This window comes from Gymnoscopelus braueri, assembly GCF_963280865.1.
Source record: "Gymnoscopelus braueri genome assembly, chromosome: 2".
Taxonomy (NCBI): domain Eukaryota; kingdom Metazoa; phylum Chordata; class Actinopteri; order Myctophiformes; family Myctophidae; genus Gymnoscopelus; species Gymnoscopelus braueri.
Genome location: NC_137604.1, coordinates 63,375,138 through 63,390,038, shown reverse-complemented (window position 1 = coordinate 63,390,038; position 14,901 = coordinate 63,375,138). Strand labels below are relative to the sequence as shown.

At 42.8% G+C, this 14,901-nt stretch overlaps 1 protein-coding gene across 2 annotated transcripts in view; it reads left to right on the top strand.

The window, feature by feature from the left end:
• The first annotated feature begins 5,485 nt into the window (after positions 1-5,485).
• tmem131l (transmembrane 131 like) overlaps positions 5,486-14,901 on the top strand; it is a 98,634-nt gene continuing 89,218 nt past the window's right edge. For both annotated transcript variants that reach the window (XR_013932035.1, XM_080412845.1), the window contains exons 1-2: positions 5,486-5,827; positions 8,777-8,850. Coding sequence is in view for 1 of the 2 variants with exons in the window: in XM_080412845.1 (XP_080268971.1) it covers positions 5,626-5,827; positions 8,777-8,850 (276 nt within the window). In the remaining variant the exon portion in view is untranslated. The remainder of the gene's footprint in view (positions 5,828-8,776; positions 8,851-14,901) is intronic.

Sequence of the window (14,901 nt, the reverse complement as noted above, 5' to 3'; positions counted from 1 at the left end):
CCTGCATGCATGTCCTGTACGCGACTCTGCGCCCCACACGGAAAGAGCGCACACATGCCAGGAAACCCGCCAACCTGTCCTGAGACAGGCGCGCCACCATCGTGGATGAGTCCAAGGAAATCCCCACGAAGGTGGTCTGCTGGGATGGGATCAGAACACTCTTCTGAGTATTGATCGTAAACCCCAGGGACGTCAGGTGCGCAATGGCTACCTTTGTGTGCCGCGCCACCCCCTCCCTCGACCCCGCCGCCAGCAGCCAGTCATCAATGTACGTCGCCAGGCGGAGACCCTGCTGGCGTAGCGGGGCGATAGCCGCGTCCGTGCACTTCACGAAGACCCGAGGGCTCAGTGACATGTCGAACGGGAGCACCGTGTATTCGTATATTTTGCCTTCAAATCCAAAACGTAGGAACTTCCGGTGCACGGGGTAGATTGGGACGTGAAAATAGGCATCTTTCAGATCTATACTCGTCCACCAATCCCGCTGACGTATCGATCGCAACAACTTGGCCGTTGTTAGCATTCGAAATTTGAAGGTCGTCAGAAACGTATTTAAACCTTTTAGGTTCAGAATAGGTCTCACGCCCCCCCCTTTCTTTTTCACCAGGAAATATTCCGAATAGAAACCTAGCCGGCTCTGATTCGGAGATAATTCTCTGATAGCACCTTTGCTCAGCAGAGACACAACTTCTTCCCGTAGCGTCACAGCCGCCTGGCCTGACGCTCGGGAGAAAATAACCTCGTCCGTCAGAGGAGGTCTACAGGAAAATTGCAACCTATATCCTCTCGTAATGGTACGTAGTACCCAAGGATTCGGTCTGCAAGCTTCCCACTGCGTCCAGCAGCGAGCCAGAGGGTTTGTGGGGCCGGAGGGGGTCAATGACGTCATCAGCTCCGAAGAGCGCTGCCTCGTTACCAAGGTAACCGGTGAAACTGCCGGCCCGACTGGAGTAACCAGTGGGAGGGCGTCCACGGGGGGCAGCAGCGGCCTCCTCCGTCTGTGTCTCAACGGACGCGAAGAACTCACCGCTTTGGAGGACGAGCCCGTTTCCATGGGAACCAGAGACGTCGACACTCCTTTCGACGAGACAGTGGAACCCTTATGCGGCTGAGGTTTTACCCGGAACGAAACTCCTGTCCCTCTCGGGGAGAGTTGAAAGGGTAACGCCGGGTTCCGTCGGTCCGTCAACTTCCGCCTCTTGACGACCGCCATCTTAGGGAGGTCAACTGGGGCGGGCCTCTTGTGCGGAGACGTTGTTGCTACACGGAACAAACCTTCCGTCCCACTCAGGGAGTTTTGACGGTGCAACACCGGGGCTGACTGAAAAACACATTTCCGCCCTCCCTCGTCCGCCATTTTAGGGCAGTCGAGGGAGGCCGCCATTTTGGCTCTCGACCGTCCTACAGATGAACTTTGCAGCCAGGACGGAAGAGGGAACTGCAAAGTCGCAGTTGGAAATGTTTTACTCACAGAAAGCCCCTGTTTCACATTGTGAAAACAACACTCTATAGACATTTGATTCATAGCAGAAAGAGGTACTACCTGCAATTGATTCATCATGTTCATGGCACGCACAGGAGTTGTCCCTGCAGTGTTCGGAATGCCGTCCAGGGTGCAAACCGAACACTGAGGGCTCATAGCATAGCTTCGAGGACAGGGCACCCCACCGGGGTGCGATCCGCCTCTAACATTAGTATGAGAAGGAATGAGCATTTGTGGTTTCGGCAACAGGTTTATTCCACACACACAAAGCACATTACACACATTTGACTGAAAGGACAGCATGGCAATTCAATTGTCTTTTTTTAGCGTCTCTTATAGTCTCTGTGTTCCTGCGGAGCCGCCCGTGGCCCTGTCCGTCGGGGCAAGAAGAGCGCCAGTGCCGGTCCCCAAGTGGGGAGCTGACCCCGCATAATACCGGCCAAGTGGAAAATAGCCGATCTACAAGCTCGATGCGACGCGTTGTTGTAGATCTGCTATTTTCAAATATTTTAGTACTTTTACTTTTGGTACTTTAAGTACATTTTGATGCCAATACTTTTGTACTTTTACTCAAGTAAATTTTGAATTCCGGACTTTTACTTGTAACGGAGTACTTCTACATTGCAGTATTGGTACTTTTACTTAAGTAAAGCAATTGAGTACTTTTTCCACCACTGTCTACAGCACACAGCGCCAAGACCACCGGCTTTCTGAATAGCTTCCAGCCGGCTATACCATCAGACTGTTGAACAAGGCCCTGATCAGTGATCAGTCACTGCTGTCACCTGGCTGGTCTGTCTACTCTGGAACCAGGTCTGCCAACCCTCCTTGATTCTACAGGAGTCTCCTTGATTTCAACCACATCTCCTTGAGGACTCCTTGATTGTCATTTCTCCTGGATTTGGTATCAAACTCCCAAAATTCACCAGAACACAGGAAATTACATAGGGGGTTGTGGTCAGTCCTTGCAATCATACAGAGATATTCACTTTTAAGTAATGAATGGTTATTATTAAAGATGGGTCTTACATTACTCCAGTCATTAAATCAATTTCTGTAAAGGCCTACTTTTAGCCTAAAACATGTTACCCCTCGGTAGTGTCATCAGCAGACATGGAATGTCTTTCCATTGTTATGCTGATGACACACAGCTGTACATTAAAACTACCCCCACCCCCTCTGCAGCTATGTCAAGTCTCACTACCTGTCTGGAGGAGATAAAGGCATGGACAAGCAACAATTTCCTTCAGTTAAACAGCAACAAAACTGAAGCTCTCCTTGTTGGCACACCACACCAGGTCCAGTCATGCCCCATATCTCATCTCACCTTCGACAGTCACAGGTCATCCCCTTCTCCTCCTCAGTCACAAATTTAGGTGTTAAATTCGACCCTCACCTGACTTTCAATGACCATATAAAACATCTGTGCAGAACTGCATTCTATCATCTCAAAAACATCTCCAAACTCCGCCCCCTTCTAACCCTGTCAGATGCAGAGAAACTTGTCCATGCCTTTATCTCCTCCTCTAGACTGGACTACTGCAACGCACTCTTCATTGGGATTCCTGGCAAAAGTATTCAGAAGCTGCAATACATCCAAAACAGCGCTGCCAGGGTCCTAATGAGAGTGCGTAAGCATGATCACATAACACCGGTCCTATTTTCACTGCACTGGCTCCCCGTTTCAGCTAGGATCGACTACAAGGTCCTGCTGATCACCCACAACTGCATAAATGGACATGCCCCCCCTACCTACAGAAATTAATTAGGCCCCCACAAAATTCCACCCTCAGATCTACGAGCAGATTCCTCCTCGATGTCCCTGGCACAAATCTACGTACTATGGGTGACCAGGCCTTCTGCTCGGCAGCGCCGCGCCTGTGGAACAGCCTTCCTATTGACCTGAGAGCACCACAGACCCTGGACTCTTTTAAAATAGGCCTGAAAACGTTTTTGTTTCAGAGGGCATTTTCGTGTTGAATTGTTGTTTAGTCACATCTGTTTTTAAATCCTGCTTTTTAACTTTATATGATTGATGATGTTTTACCATGTGGCACTCTGAGATTCCTTGTGAATGAAAAGTGCATTACAAATACAATTTATTATTATTATTATTATTATTTAATGTTGGCAGGCCTGACTGGAACACTTTGCTTGAAATGGACTGTTTTACCTCCCTTATGTGGATATGTTTCTCTGTGCAGACTTTATTTTACCTGTGGACTTGACAAAACTTAAAAAACTGTGAAGTTTCTGACCTGTGTCTTTCTTTTTGGCACCTTATGTCTAATCATACCTGCCGCTATGTGGACCTATTGCCACTTTCACATCACCTTATGTTTAACCACATGCAAAATACTGTATCTGCTGGTCTTATGCAATGTGTATATATGTAGATAACTTTTTTATGTTCTCTTTGACATGCTTACTTAGCCTATAATGATTGCTCATCCATGCTCTCCTTTTTCTTCTTCTCCCTTTCTAAAAAAATATATATATATACATAAATGCTGGAGCTTACGCAAAAACACATTTCAAATCAAACAAATCAGTGATGTGACAATTAAGTTGAATGTTGATAATTGACACTCGTACAGTTTACAGTATATACATTTTTTCATTTCATTTTCATTTCAAACCTTTATTTATGCTCGAAAGGCACTGAGCCAGATTACCCTCATTTACAGTGACGATGGGCAAACAATATAAAACACAGCAGCAGCAGCAAATGATGAAACAAACAGACAGGAAGACACAGCAACACACTAACTAATAAAAAGCTACATACAAAAATATATAACTGAAATGCTAAGTAGGTTAAAAACAATTACAGACAGATACACAATGGAGCATCATGGATTTGAACTGTGCAAGTGATGGCATAGAAACAAACTTTTAAATGTGTTGAGTTGCATAGGGGAGTATAAGAAAATGCTGTATACATTGGATGTATTATTATTATTATTATTATTATTATTATGGGGGCATTAAAAGAAAAAGAGGATTTTAAGGGATGTTAAGTAAAATAGTTGATCTTGCACACACAGCATTGGTTCTCAAAGTGGGGAGGCCCCGAGGGGTCCTTGGGGGGGTTCCAGGGGGTCCTCATCAAAATGAGTTAATGTAGCATCACAATCATTTTAACCACTTTATCCATTTATACGTTGGCTATTCAAAAATAGTAGATCTCCAAGCTCACAGCGCGTCACTTCGTGCCGCGCTGTGAGCTTGTAGATCTGCTATTTTTGAAAAATCTTTGAAAAATATCGAAAAACATTTAGATTTTTTTTTTTTACATAAATCTTCTTTTCTGGGGGTCCCAATAGCACAGGGGGTCCGCTGGTCAAATACACAATGTGGGGGTCCTTGACATGAAAAAGTTTGAAAACCACTAACAGCTCTCATTTTTCCAGGAACAACATATCAGACAGATATTGATTGATTGATTGATTGAATACTTTATTAACGGTTTGGAAAAAACACAGAAAGTACAGTTTAATACAAATAATGCTAAAAGGATTGAACCCAATAAAGCACTATGCATGGCTTGTTTCCATTGGGGTACATGTGCATTCAATTCATTTAAGCATTTAGTGACAGACAAATATACAATACTATGCAAAACATCATATAAACGAGTTGTACTTAAAAAGAAAATAGATATACAAAAAGGATGTTTCCCTATGAGAGGGTTTTTTAGAAAAAAATAATAACCAGTAGGTGGCTCCATGCACTCATCGAGTCGGTTTGAGGTCCGCCGTTGAACGAAAAGAAGAAGTGGATTTTAGGGGAGGGAAAGAGACACACACACAACATCCAGAGAGAGAGAGAGAGAGAGAGAGAGAGAGAGAGAGAGAGAGAGAGAGAGAGAGAGAGAGAGAGAGAGAGAGAGAGAGAGAGAGAGAGAGAGAGAGAGAGAGAGAGAGAGAGAGAGAGAGAGAGAGAGAGAGAGAGAGAGAGAGAGAGAGAGAGAGAGAGAGAGAGAGAGAGAGAGAGAGAGAGAGAGAGAGAGAGAGAGAGAGGACCAGGCTGCAGATCTGACCGACAGACAGACAGGGCAGATCAGAAAAAGAAAGGGCTCTGATCTGATCTGGAGGGAGGATAAGGAACACAAGAACCAAACACGGGGCAGCTAAAGCAGCATGGCGGTCGGGGGGGACTTGTTGTACCACCACCACCATCATCATCATCAGCTTCAGGGGCAGCAAGGGGGCAGCCTGGGGAGGATCAGGATGGGGGGCCTGCACTGTGGCCACAGGAAAACCTGGATCAACCTCCTACTGGGGCTTCTGCAGCTGCTGCTGCCCTGGTCTAAGGTCCAGCACGGCACGGCTCAGCTGCAAGGTATGTGTGTGTGTGTGTGTGTGTGTGTGTGTGTGTGTGTGTGTGATCATTGTAGTGCTGCTTGGATTGCTATACTTGTGAGGAGCATAACAATGTCCTGTATAAGTACAGTAGGATTTTGGAGGAACAGGCATTATTGTCCTCTTCACAACAAGAGAAATGGTTGTTTTTTATGGGTTCAACTGTGTGTGTGTGTGTGTGTGTGTGTGTGTGTGTGTGTGTGTGTGTGTGTGTGTGTGTGTGTGTGTGTGTGTGTGTGTGTGTGTGTGTGTGTGTGTGTGTGTGTGTGTGTGTGTGTGTGTGCGTGCGTGCGTGCGTGCGTGCGTGCGTGCGTGCGTGCGTGCGTGCGTGCGTGCGTGCGTGTGTGTGTGTGTGCGCGCGCGCGCGTGCGTGTGTGTTGCTATGCTTGTGAGGACCATACAATGTCCTCATAATAGTAGGATTTTTTATGAGGAACAGACATTGTTCTGTACAGGAACATTTCCTTGGTCCTCCTCTCACAGCAAGAGGTGTGTGTGTGTGTGTGTGTGTGTGTGTGTGTGTGTGTGTGTGTGTGTGTGTGTGTGTGTGTGTGTGTGTGTGTGTGTGTGTGTGTGTGTGTGTGTGTGTGTGTGCGAGAACGCACCTATGGGTCTATAAAAAAGAACAGATCTAGCTAGCAACACGTCGCCATGGCTTGTAGATCTGTTCTTTGTTGGGGGGGGGGGGGACCAGTGGCAGCCTTGTTTAAGCTGAATTTGTTTGTTACGTAATGTCCATGTAATGTAATTTAATTACGTAATGTTAATTGTAAGGAATAGAATTTAAGTAAAAAAGTAAAATTAACGTAGTTTTCAACAAGTTGAAAAATAAAAACGTTAATTTGACTAAAATACCTTCATTTTTGGTGAAAAAAAATACGTCATTTTGTTGTCGCGACTCGCGAACGGCAGGCATGGATGCGTGACGTTCCGTGCGGAAGACTTTTAAATGAAATAAAAGCTTCAGGATGGAGAAAAGCCCATATACATTTGTATTTATTATTTATTGTTTTATTATAAATACATGTACAGTTTGTGGCAGGAAATACATATGTGAACAAAAGAGCTGGAATTGTTACTGTATAGCTTTTAGCTGGACAAAAAACAAAAATAAATGCATAAGAAATAACGTGTGTGTTGAAAAACTGCATTAATTACAGTTACATTTATTTGTAAAACTTTATGTATTATAATTATGAGTTTTTATCTCTCCATGCTGGGACATTATTATCATGCAGTCTGTCAGCTAGCTGTAGCTGTTTAGCTACAGTAGCTTCCTTAAGGTTCAGACAGCAAAGAGTCAAAAAACATGATTAATTACTGTTACACAGTGGTGGAAAAAGTACTAATTTTTTTTACTTAAGTAAAAGTACCAATACTGCAATATAAGAATACTCTGTTACAAGTAAAAGTCCAGAATAAAAAATGTACTTGAGTAAAAGTACAAAAGTATTGGCATCAAAATACCTAAAGTATCAAAAGTAAAAGTACTGAATATTTGAAAATAGTCGATCTACAAGCTCACAACGCGTCGCTTGAGCTTGTAGATCGGCTATTTTCAAATAGCCTAGGTATAAAATAGGGCTAAAGTGGTTAATGTATGTTTCATAATATCATAATTTATCTGAAAAGTGACTAGTAACTAAAGTTTTCAAATAATTGTAGTGGAGTAAAAGTACAATATTTGCCTCTGAGATGTAGTGGAGTAGAAGTAAAAGTATTGGAAATTGGAAACACTCAAGTAAAGTACAAATACCTCAAAATTGTAAGTACAGTACTTAAGTAAATGTACTTAGTTACTTTACACCACTGCTGTTACATTGTAAAAGTTTTATATCATGTATATGTGTTTTTATCTCTCCATGCTGGGAGAGATAGACACAGGCTGTCAGCTATCTGTGTAGCTGTTGTCCTTGGGTTCAGACAGCAAAGAGGCAAAAAAACATGAGCTCATAATGAACCTGATGAAATATGCAGTGGTGGAAGAAGTAGCCTACTTAGATAATTTACTTAAAGTAGCAATACCACAATGTAGACTAGTAACTGAAGTGTTCAAATAATTGCATTGGAGTAAAAGAACAATATTTACCTCTGAGGTGTAGGGGAGTAGAAGTACAAACACTGAAAATGAAAGTAATCCAGTAAAGTAAAAATATCTCAAAATTGTACTTATGTTCAGTACTTGAGTAAATGTACTTAGTTACTTTACACCACTGATGACATATGATCAAAAACAAGGTATCCCAGTAGTCAGATGAGGAGAGGATTACGCTAATTACACAGTAATTAGATAGTTAGCTATAGCCTTGCTGTCTTTTGTCTTTGTGCAGAGCCACAGAGTTTGTCCTGCTCACCACCATGCCTTCTCATATGAATCATAAACTCACACCTACATAATATAATGTATTGTATTATCTTTTTTACTTAGTTAAATGTAGCAATCCCTCAATGTAGAAGTAAATGTCCCGTATTCAAAATGTTGAGTGAAAGTACAAAAGTATTGGGCGTCAATAAATACATGCTTACAAGAACCAAAGTGAAAGTTGCCTAGTCAGTTTTCTTTTTCAAGATTTGTCAAGCTTTTTTTGAAAATAGCAGATCTATAAGCTCACAATGTGCCACGATGCAACACGATGTGAGCCCATTTCCAAATAACCAAAGTATAACATGGGGCTTAAGTGGTTAATGTACTGTATCTGTTTTGTAATAATCTGCAAAGTAACTAGTAACTAACAGCTGTCAAACAATTGCAGTGGAGTGTGTTTACAACATGCGTTGCTCAAAGTGTTCTTTCTCAACACACCACCACCAGCACCTCCGTCTCACTCATGTCATGTTCCTTCTTGTTCTCTCTCCTCCACCCCCCCCCCCCCAAAAAAACCTTGTTCTCTCTCTCCCCCCCCCCCCCCCCCACAAAAAAAACCTAAAGCCTTGAGTCAGATATCCAGCGGCGTGGTGGAGGTATGGCAGGCGGAGGACACAGACACCTTAGTCCCAGTACAGGTAAGACCTCCATTGTCGTGATGTAAAAGATGAGCCGTACTCAATAATGTGTGTACACTACAGTACATCCAACCTCCTCAACAACACTGCATAAGCTAGAGCACTGGTTCTGAAACATGTTTATGTCAAGGAAGGACCACCAAAATTGATATGTACGGTATTTGGCCACGGACCCCTATCTGAAAAGATTTTATGCTAAGGATGGACCCCTCCCCATAAAATATTTGTCTACATTTTTCGAAAATAACCAATCTACAAGCTCACAGCGCGTCGCAATGCGACGCGCTGTGAGCTTGTAGATTGGTTGTGAGCTTGTAGATTGGTTATTTAGCCGAATAATCTCAACACAGTGAGCTTTCAAAGTTCTCAAAGTGGAGCCCGGGGACCCCCAGGGGTCCGTGCAGCGGGTGCTTTCCAGGTGGGGGTCCCCCCAGCAAAAATGAGAAACCACTTAACCACTCAAGACCCATTTTATTTTTTTCAGCCTATTCTACAAGCCCCACGACGACGAGCTTGTAGATTGGTTCTTTTCGACAAATGTTGACAAATCTTCTCTTATACGGGGAAGTCCCTGGCAGCTGTGGCACCAAAACATCTTTTCAGATGGGGGTCCGTGGCCAAACACATATCGATTTTGAGGGGGTCCTTGACGTGAAAATGTTTGAGAAGGGCTGATCTAGAGAGAAGGCCAGCTAGGCAGTAGTAAGCAGCAGCAGCAGCAGCAGCAGCAGCACGCTGGCTGGCTGGCTGGCTGGCTCCATGCTGCAAACCCTCCATTGTTCAGGCTTTTTTGGCTCCACATTGCAGCCTATTGTGCAGCGCACATGGCTCCTTCACTGCACACAGGAGGGAGGGAGGGAGGGAGGGAGGGGAGGGAGGGAGAGAGGGAGAGAGGGAGAGAGGGAGAGAGAGAGTGACTTTGTATTGCCTCCATGTGCTCCTTGCATTTTGTGTAAAATATGGCAGACGGCTGGTTAATGGGTCTTATTGTGAAGGAATTAGCCAGAGCTACAATACGCATGGTATAGTTACACCATAATCCTATACCCAAGCGTAAAGAAGTTGCTGCCACCGGTTTTGAAAAGAAAGGCTGTGTGCATGAGGATGTTTTGTTCCTTCTTGCACATGGCATGCAGCTGTCTCTTGAGTGGTTTGAAAGCATTGTCGTCTCTTGTCGCGTGGAAACCTCATTATGTCCAAAACTGTTACTTTTCAGGATAAAAAAAAAAAATACGGCAAAAGCAGCAGATCGACAAGCTCAAAACACGTCGCTTCGCGCGGCGTTTCGAGCTTGTGGATCTGCTGCTTTTTGACGCTTTTGTGTGACGCTGTAGTGTGGTCAAGTAGGGCGTTAATGTACGAATAAAAAAAGTTAAAAAAACTGAGATAAGTTTCTGCCCGACAGCGACGATGTGGAAGTCACCTTGCATATCGTCGCTAATGGGGGGAAACCTACTGTACTGTATGTCCAAAGACCAAAGCTGTTGCTTTTCAGGAAATGGGGGAGAAGAAACTGTATTCCAATGGCGCTAATGTAGTTATTATTTAGTAACACAATGTTTATAAAACCCATAGACAGACTTAACTACTTTCAACTTGGCATCCCTATGTTGTCTTGTTATGCAAAAACCTTCAGAAATAGCTTCCTGCTCAACAGCTACGATATGTTGTCACATTGCACATGAAGTTGGGGCCATTGTTTGCTAGTACTTTCTTTCTTTGCATGCTTTGGATTTTGTTCTTCCTCTTCCCTGCTGCAGCAGCAGCAGTAGTATTGGTTTGTTTTTTTTGTGAGCGGCAGCAGAGGCCTTCACACTGTGGCTGTCTGTCTGTCGCCGGGAGAGGTTTCGTCTGCACTGTAAACTGTTTCCTGGGACGGTTATGTAATGGCACGGCGCTCCGCTCCGCTCGGTCACGGTGCGGTCGCTGAGTGTTTGCTGATAAACTTTGTCATGAAGTCACCAGCTGACTGTTAGTGTATACCATCCCTCCTGGAGGGGTGTGGCAGGCAGACAGACAGACAGACAGACAGACAGACAGACAGATTTATTTGGCTATTCAAAAATAGAAGATCTACAAGCTCATAGCGTGGCACCGAGTGCCACACTATGTGCTTGTAGATCTGCTAAAGTCCCTGGCAGCTGAAGTCCCTGGCAGCTGTGGCACCAAAACATCTTTTCAGATGGGGGTCCGTGGCCAAACACATATCGATTTTGAGGGGGTCCTTGACGTGAAAATGTTTGAGAAGGGCTGATCTAGAGAGAAGGCCAGCTAGGCAGTAGTAGCAGCAGCAGCAGCACGCTGGCTGGCTGGCTGGCTCCATGCTGCAAACCCTCCATTGTTCAGGCTTTTTTGGCTGTGTGGCAGGCAGACAGACAGACAGACAGACAGACAGACAGACAGACAGACAGATTTATTTGGCTATTCAAAAATAGAAGATCTACAAGCTCATAGCGTGGCACCGAGTGCCACACTATGAGCTTGTAGATCTGCTATTTTTAGAAAATCGTGAAAATGTGTCAAATCTTTGAATATATATATATTTTTTTAAAGCGAACATTTGTAATTCAAATCTTTGCTTATGGGGGGTCCCTGAAACAACATATTTTATTATGATATAGCAACATAAGTTTTTTTCAAAAAACGGTTAGGATTTAGAAGACATTTGTGAAATATATATTCAAATATTTGCAAAAATGTTCATGATTTTTTTTAAATAGCAGATATACAAGCTCATAGCTCAATATTTTTGAATAGCCAAAGAGATGCGTTCCCAGATTGACCTGGTGTCCATATTTTGGGCATGTTGGGCATATTATGTGGAGAAAACCTTCAAACTTTTTTCAGTTTTTCACAATTTTTTAATAGTTTTGTAACTTTTTGAAAGTAGCAGGGTTCTACAAGCTACAGGGATCTACAAGCTCACACTTAAGCCCTATTTTATACTTTGGCTACCAGAAAATAGCCAAAGTATAAAATAAGAGCTTATGTGGTTTATGTTATTGCAGGGCTCCAGAGTGCACCCATATAGAAATGTGTCCAGTAGTGAAACTAATCATGTTCATTGGTTGCACCAGTGCACCCTGTGCACGTCTGTCTACTGGATCTCAGGCTACAAGTGACCAGCCTGTGACATCCGTCATCATTAGTGTCTATGACATTAGTTGTCTATGACATATGTATCTATGATGTATGACTCCAAATGTGGGCAAGTTTTCAGCCCGAACCGAGTCCTACTGACATCTATTATAAAATGAAAGTTTTAACCCATTAAGACCTGAGGCGATTCTTAAAAATGTTTTCTAAATCCTACGTTTTTTGAAAAAAATCAGAACATTTTTCAAAAATAGCAGATCTACAAGCTCATAGCGCGGCACTCGGTGCCGCACTATGAGCTTGTATATCTGCTATTTTTGAATAGCCAAAGAAATTTAAAGTGACACAGATGCGTTCCAGGTCTTAATGGGTGAAGTTGGCCTAGTACCGGCAGTGAGCACAAGACATTTAGCACTAGTCTGTCCAGCGGACACACACACACACACACACACACACACACACACACACACACACACACACACACACACACACACACACACACACACACACACACACACACACACACACACACACACACACACACACACACACAGACAGACATACCTTTCACACAAACTGACCATCTCATAGACAGCTAGCCTCTGGCAGAGCCATGCCGTAAAAAAAAGAAAAGAAAAACAGGTTCAAACTACCTATTTAGGCCCTACTATTTGCTATTGAGTAGGTTTTGCATTATGTTACATAATGTTTACCATACATACATACAGTCAGTGGTGTAAAGTAACTAAGTACATTTACTCAAGTACTGTACTTAAGTACAATTGTGAGGTACTTTTACTTTACTGGAGTATTTCCAGTTTTCAGTACTTTTACTTCTACTCCACTACATCTTTAGAGGCAAATATTGTACTTTTACTCCACTACAATTATTTGAAAACTTTAGTTACTGGTTACTTTGCAGACATCAATTATTAAATTATAAAAACATACATTTGCCGCTTTAGCCCTATTTTATACCAAGGCTATTTGAAAATAGCCGATCTACAAGCTCGATGCGACGCGTTGTGAGCTTGTAGATCTGCTATTTTCAAACATTTTAGTACTTTTACTTTTGGTACTTTAAGTACATTTTGATACCAATACTTTTGTACTTTTACTCAAGTAAATTCTGAATTCCGGACTCTTACTTGTAACAGAGCAACTTCTACATTGTGGTATTGATACTTTTACTTAAGTAAAAAATGTCTTCAAACCTGTGTAACCTCTAGGAAAGATGTTATGATGCCCTGCGCTCCGTGCGTGCATGTGTAATTATTACTGTATGTAAACACACGTATGTAGAGCAAAGGTCAACCATTGGCAGAGTTGATGGACGGCTGTGATAAACGGAAGAAGAAAATGTGACGGGCGGGAGGAGTAAACGAAACAAACACAAAGAAATGCATCGGGTGTTCTCCACTCAGCAAATATGCATCAGGTGTTCTCCACTCAGCAAATAGTAATACACAGGACGGGGTGCACGCACTCATGCACGCATTCATGCATGCACGTACACATGCAGTGGTGGAAAAAGTACACACATTTTTTACTTAAGTAAAAGTTTCAATACTGCAATGTAGAAACACTCTGTTACAAGTAAAAGTCCGGAATTCTAAATTTACTTGAGTAAAAGTACAAAAGTATTGGTATCAAAATATACTTAAAGTACCAAAAGTAGAGAGTACTCATTATGCAGAATGTCCCATTTCACAAGTTTTCAAAATCATTTGAAAATAGCAGATCTACAAGCTCACAATGCGTCGCGATGAGCTTGTAGATCGGCTATTTTCAAATGGCCGAAATGTATATAGGGCGGAAGTGGTTAATGTAGGTTCTGCAACAATAACACAACTCTACAAAGTAACTAAAGTTTTCAAATAATTGTAGTGGAGTAAAAGTACAATGTTTGCCTCTGAGATGCAGTGGAGTAAGAGTAAAAGTACTGAAAACTGTAAATACTGAAGAAAAGTTAAAAAAAATACCCCAAAATGTTACTTAAGTACAGTACTTAAGTAAATGTACTTAGTTACTTTACACCACTGGACACATGCACGCACGCACACACGCACGGACACACAGACACACACATACATGCACACATACAGTACATGCTACACACATGCACAAAAGCACGCATGCAAGCACATCACACACACACACAGCTCTCTTGCAGAGTGAGTGACAGGATAGATTAGAGGGTAGATGTGTTGACATTGCGTGGTGTCATATTGAGGTGAGGGGGGCGGTGTGTGTGTGTGTGTGTGTAATGTCTCAGTTACAGAAGCTTGTAGGTGACACGGCGTGGTCGTTTATTAACCCTTTGCTACTGTGAGTGGGAGCTTCTCTTCTGTGTAGTCCTGGCTCCCGGGGATCCACATTATTAACCTCTAGTTATCATCATCATCATCATCATCATCATCTGCTGGACAGTTCAACCCATTCAATCCGGGAAAGCATCTGTGTCATCTTAGATTTCTTTGGCTATTCAAAAATAGCAGATCTACAAGCTCATAGCGTGACACCGAGTGCCGCGCTATGAGCTTATAGATCTGCTATTTTGTACAAATTTTGTGCAAATCTTTGAATATATATATATTTTTAAGTGAACATTTTTTACCTCAAATCTTTGCTTCTAGGGATCCCTGGAACAAAATACTTTGAGATGGGGGTCCGCAGCCAAATACATATACTTTTTGTGTTCCAAATACTACTTGAGTACAAAAGTATTGGCCTAAAAATATACTTAAAGTACCAAAAGTAAAAGTACTAGAATGTTTGAAAATAGCAGATCTACAAGATACATATAATTTTGGGGGTCCTTGACATGAAGAAGTTTGAGAACCCCACTGCTGTATAGGTGACACAGTGTGTTCGTAACCCTTTGCTACTTTTTTTGCAAAGGGTAGGGCGTTTATGTACGAATAAAGTAGGGCGTTAATGGTTGTATGGGAGTGA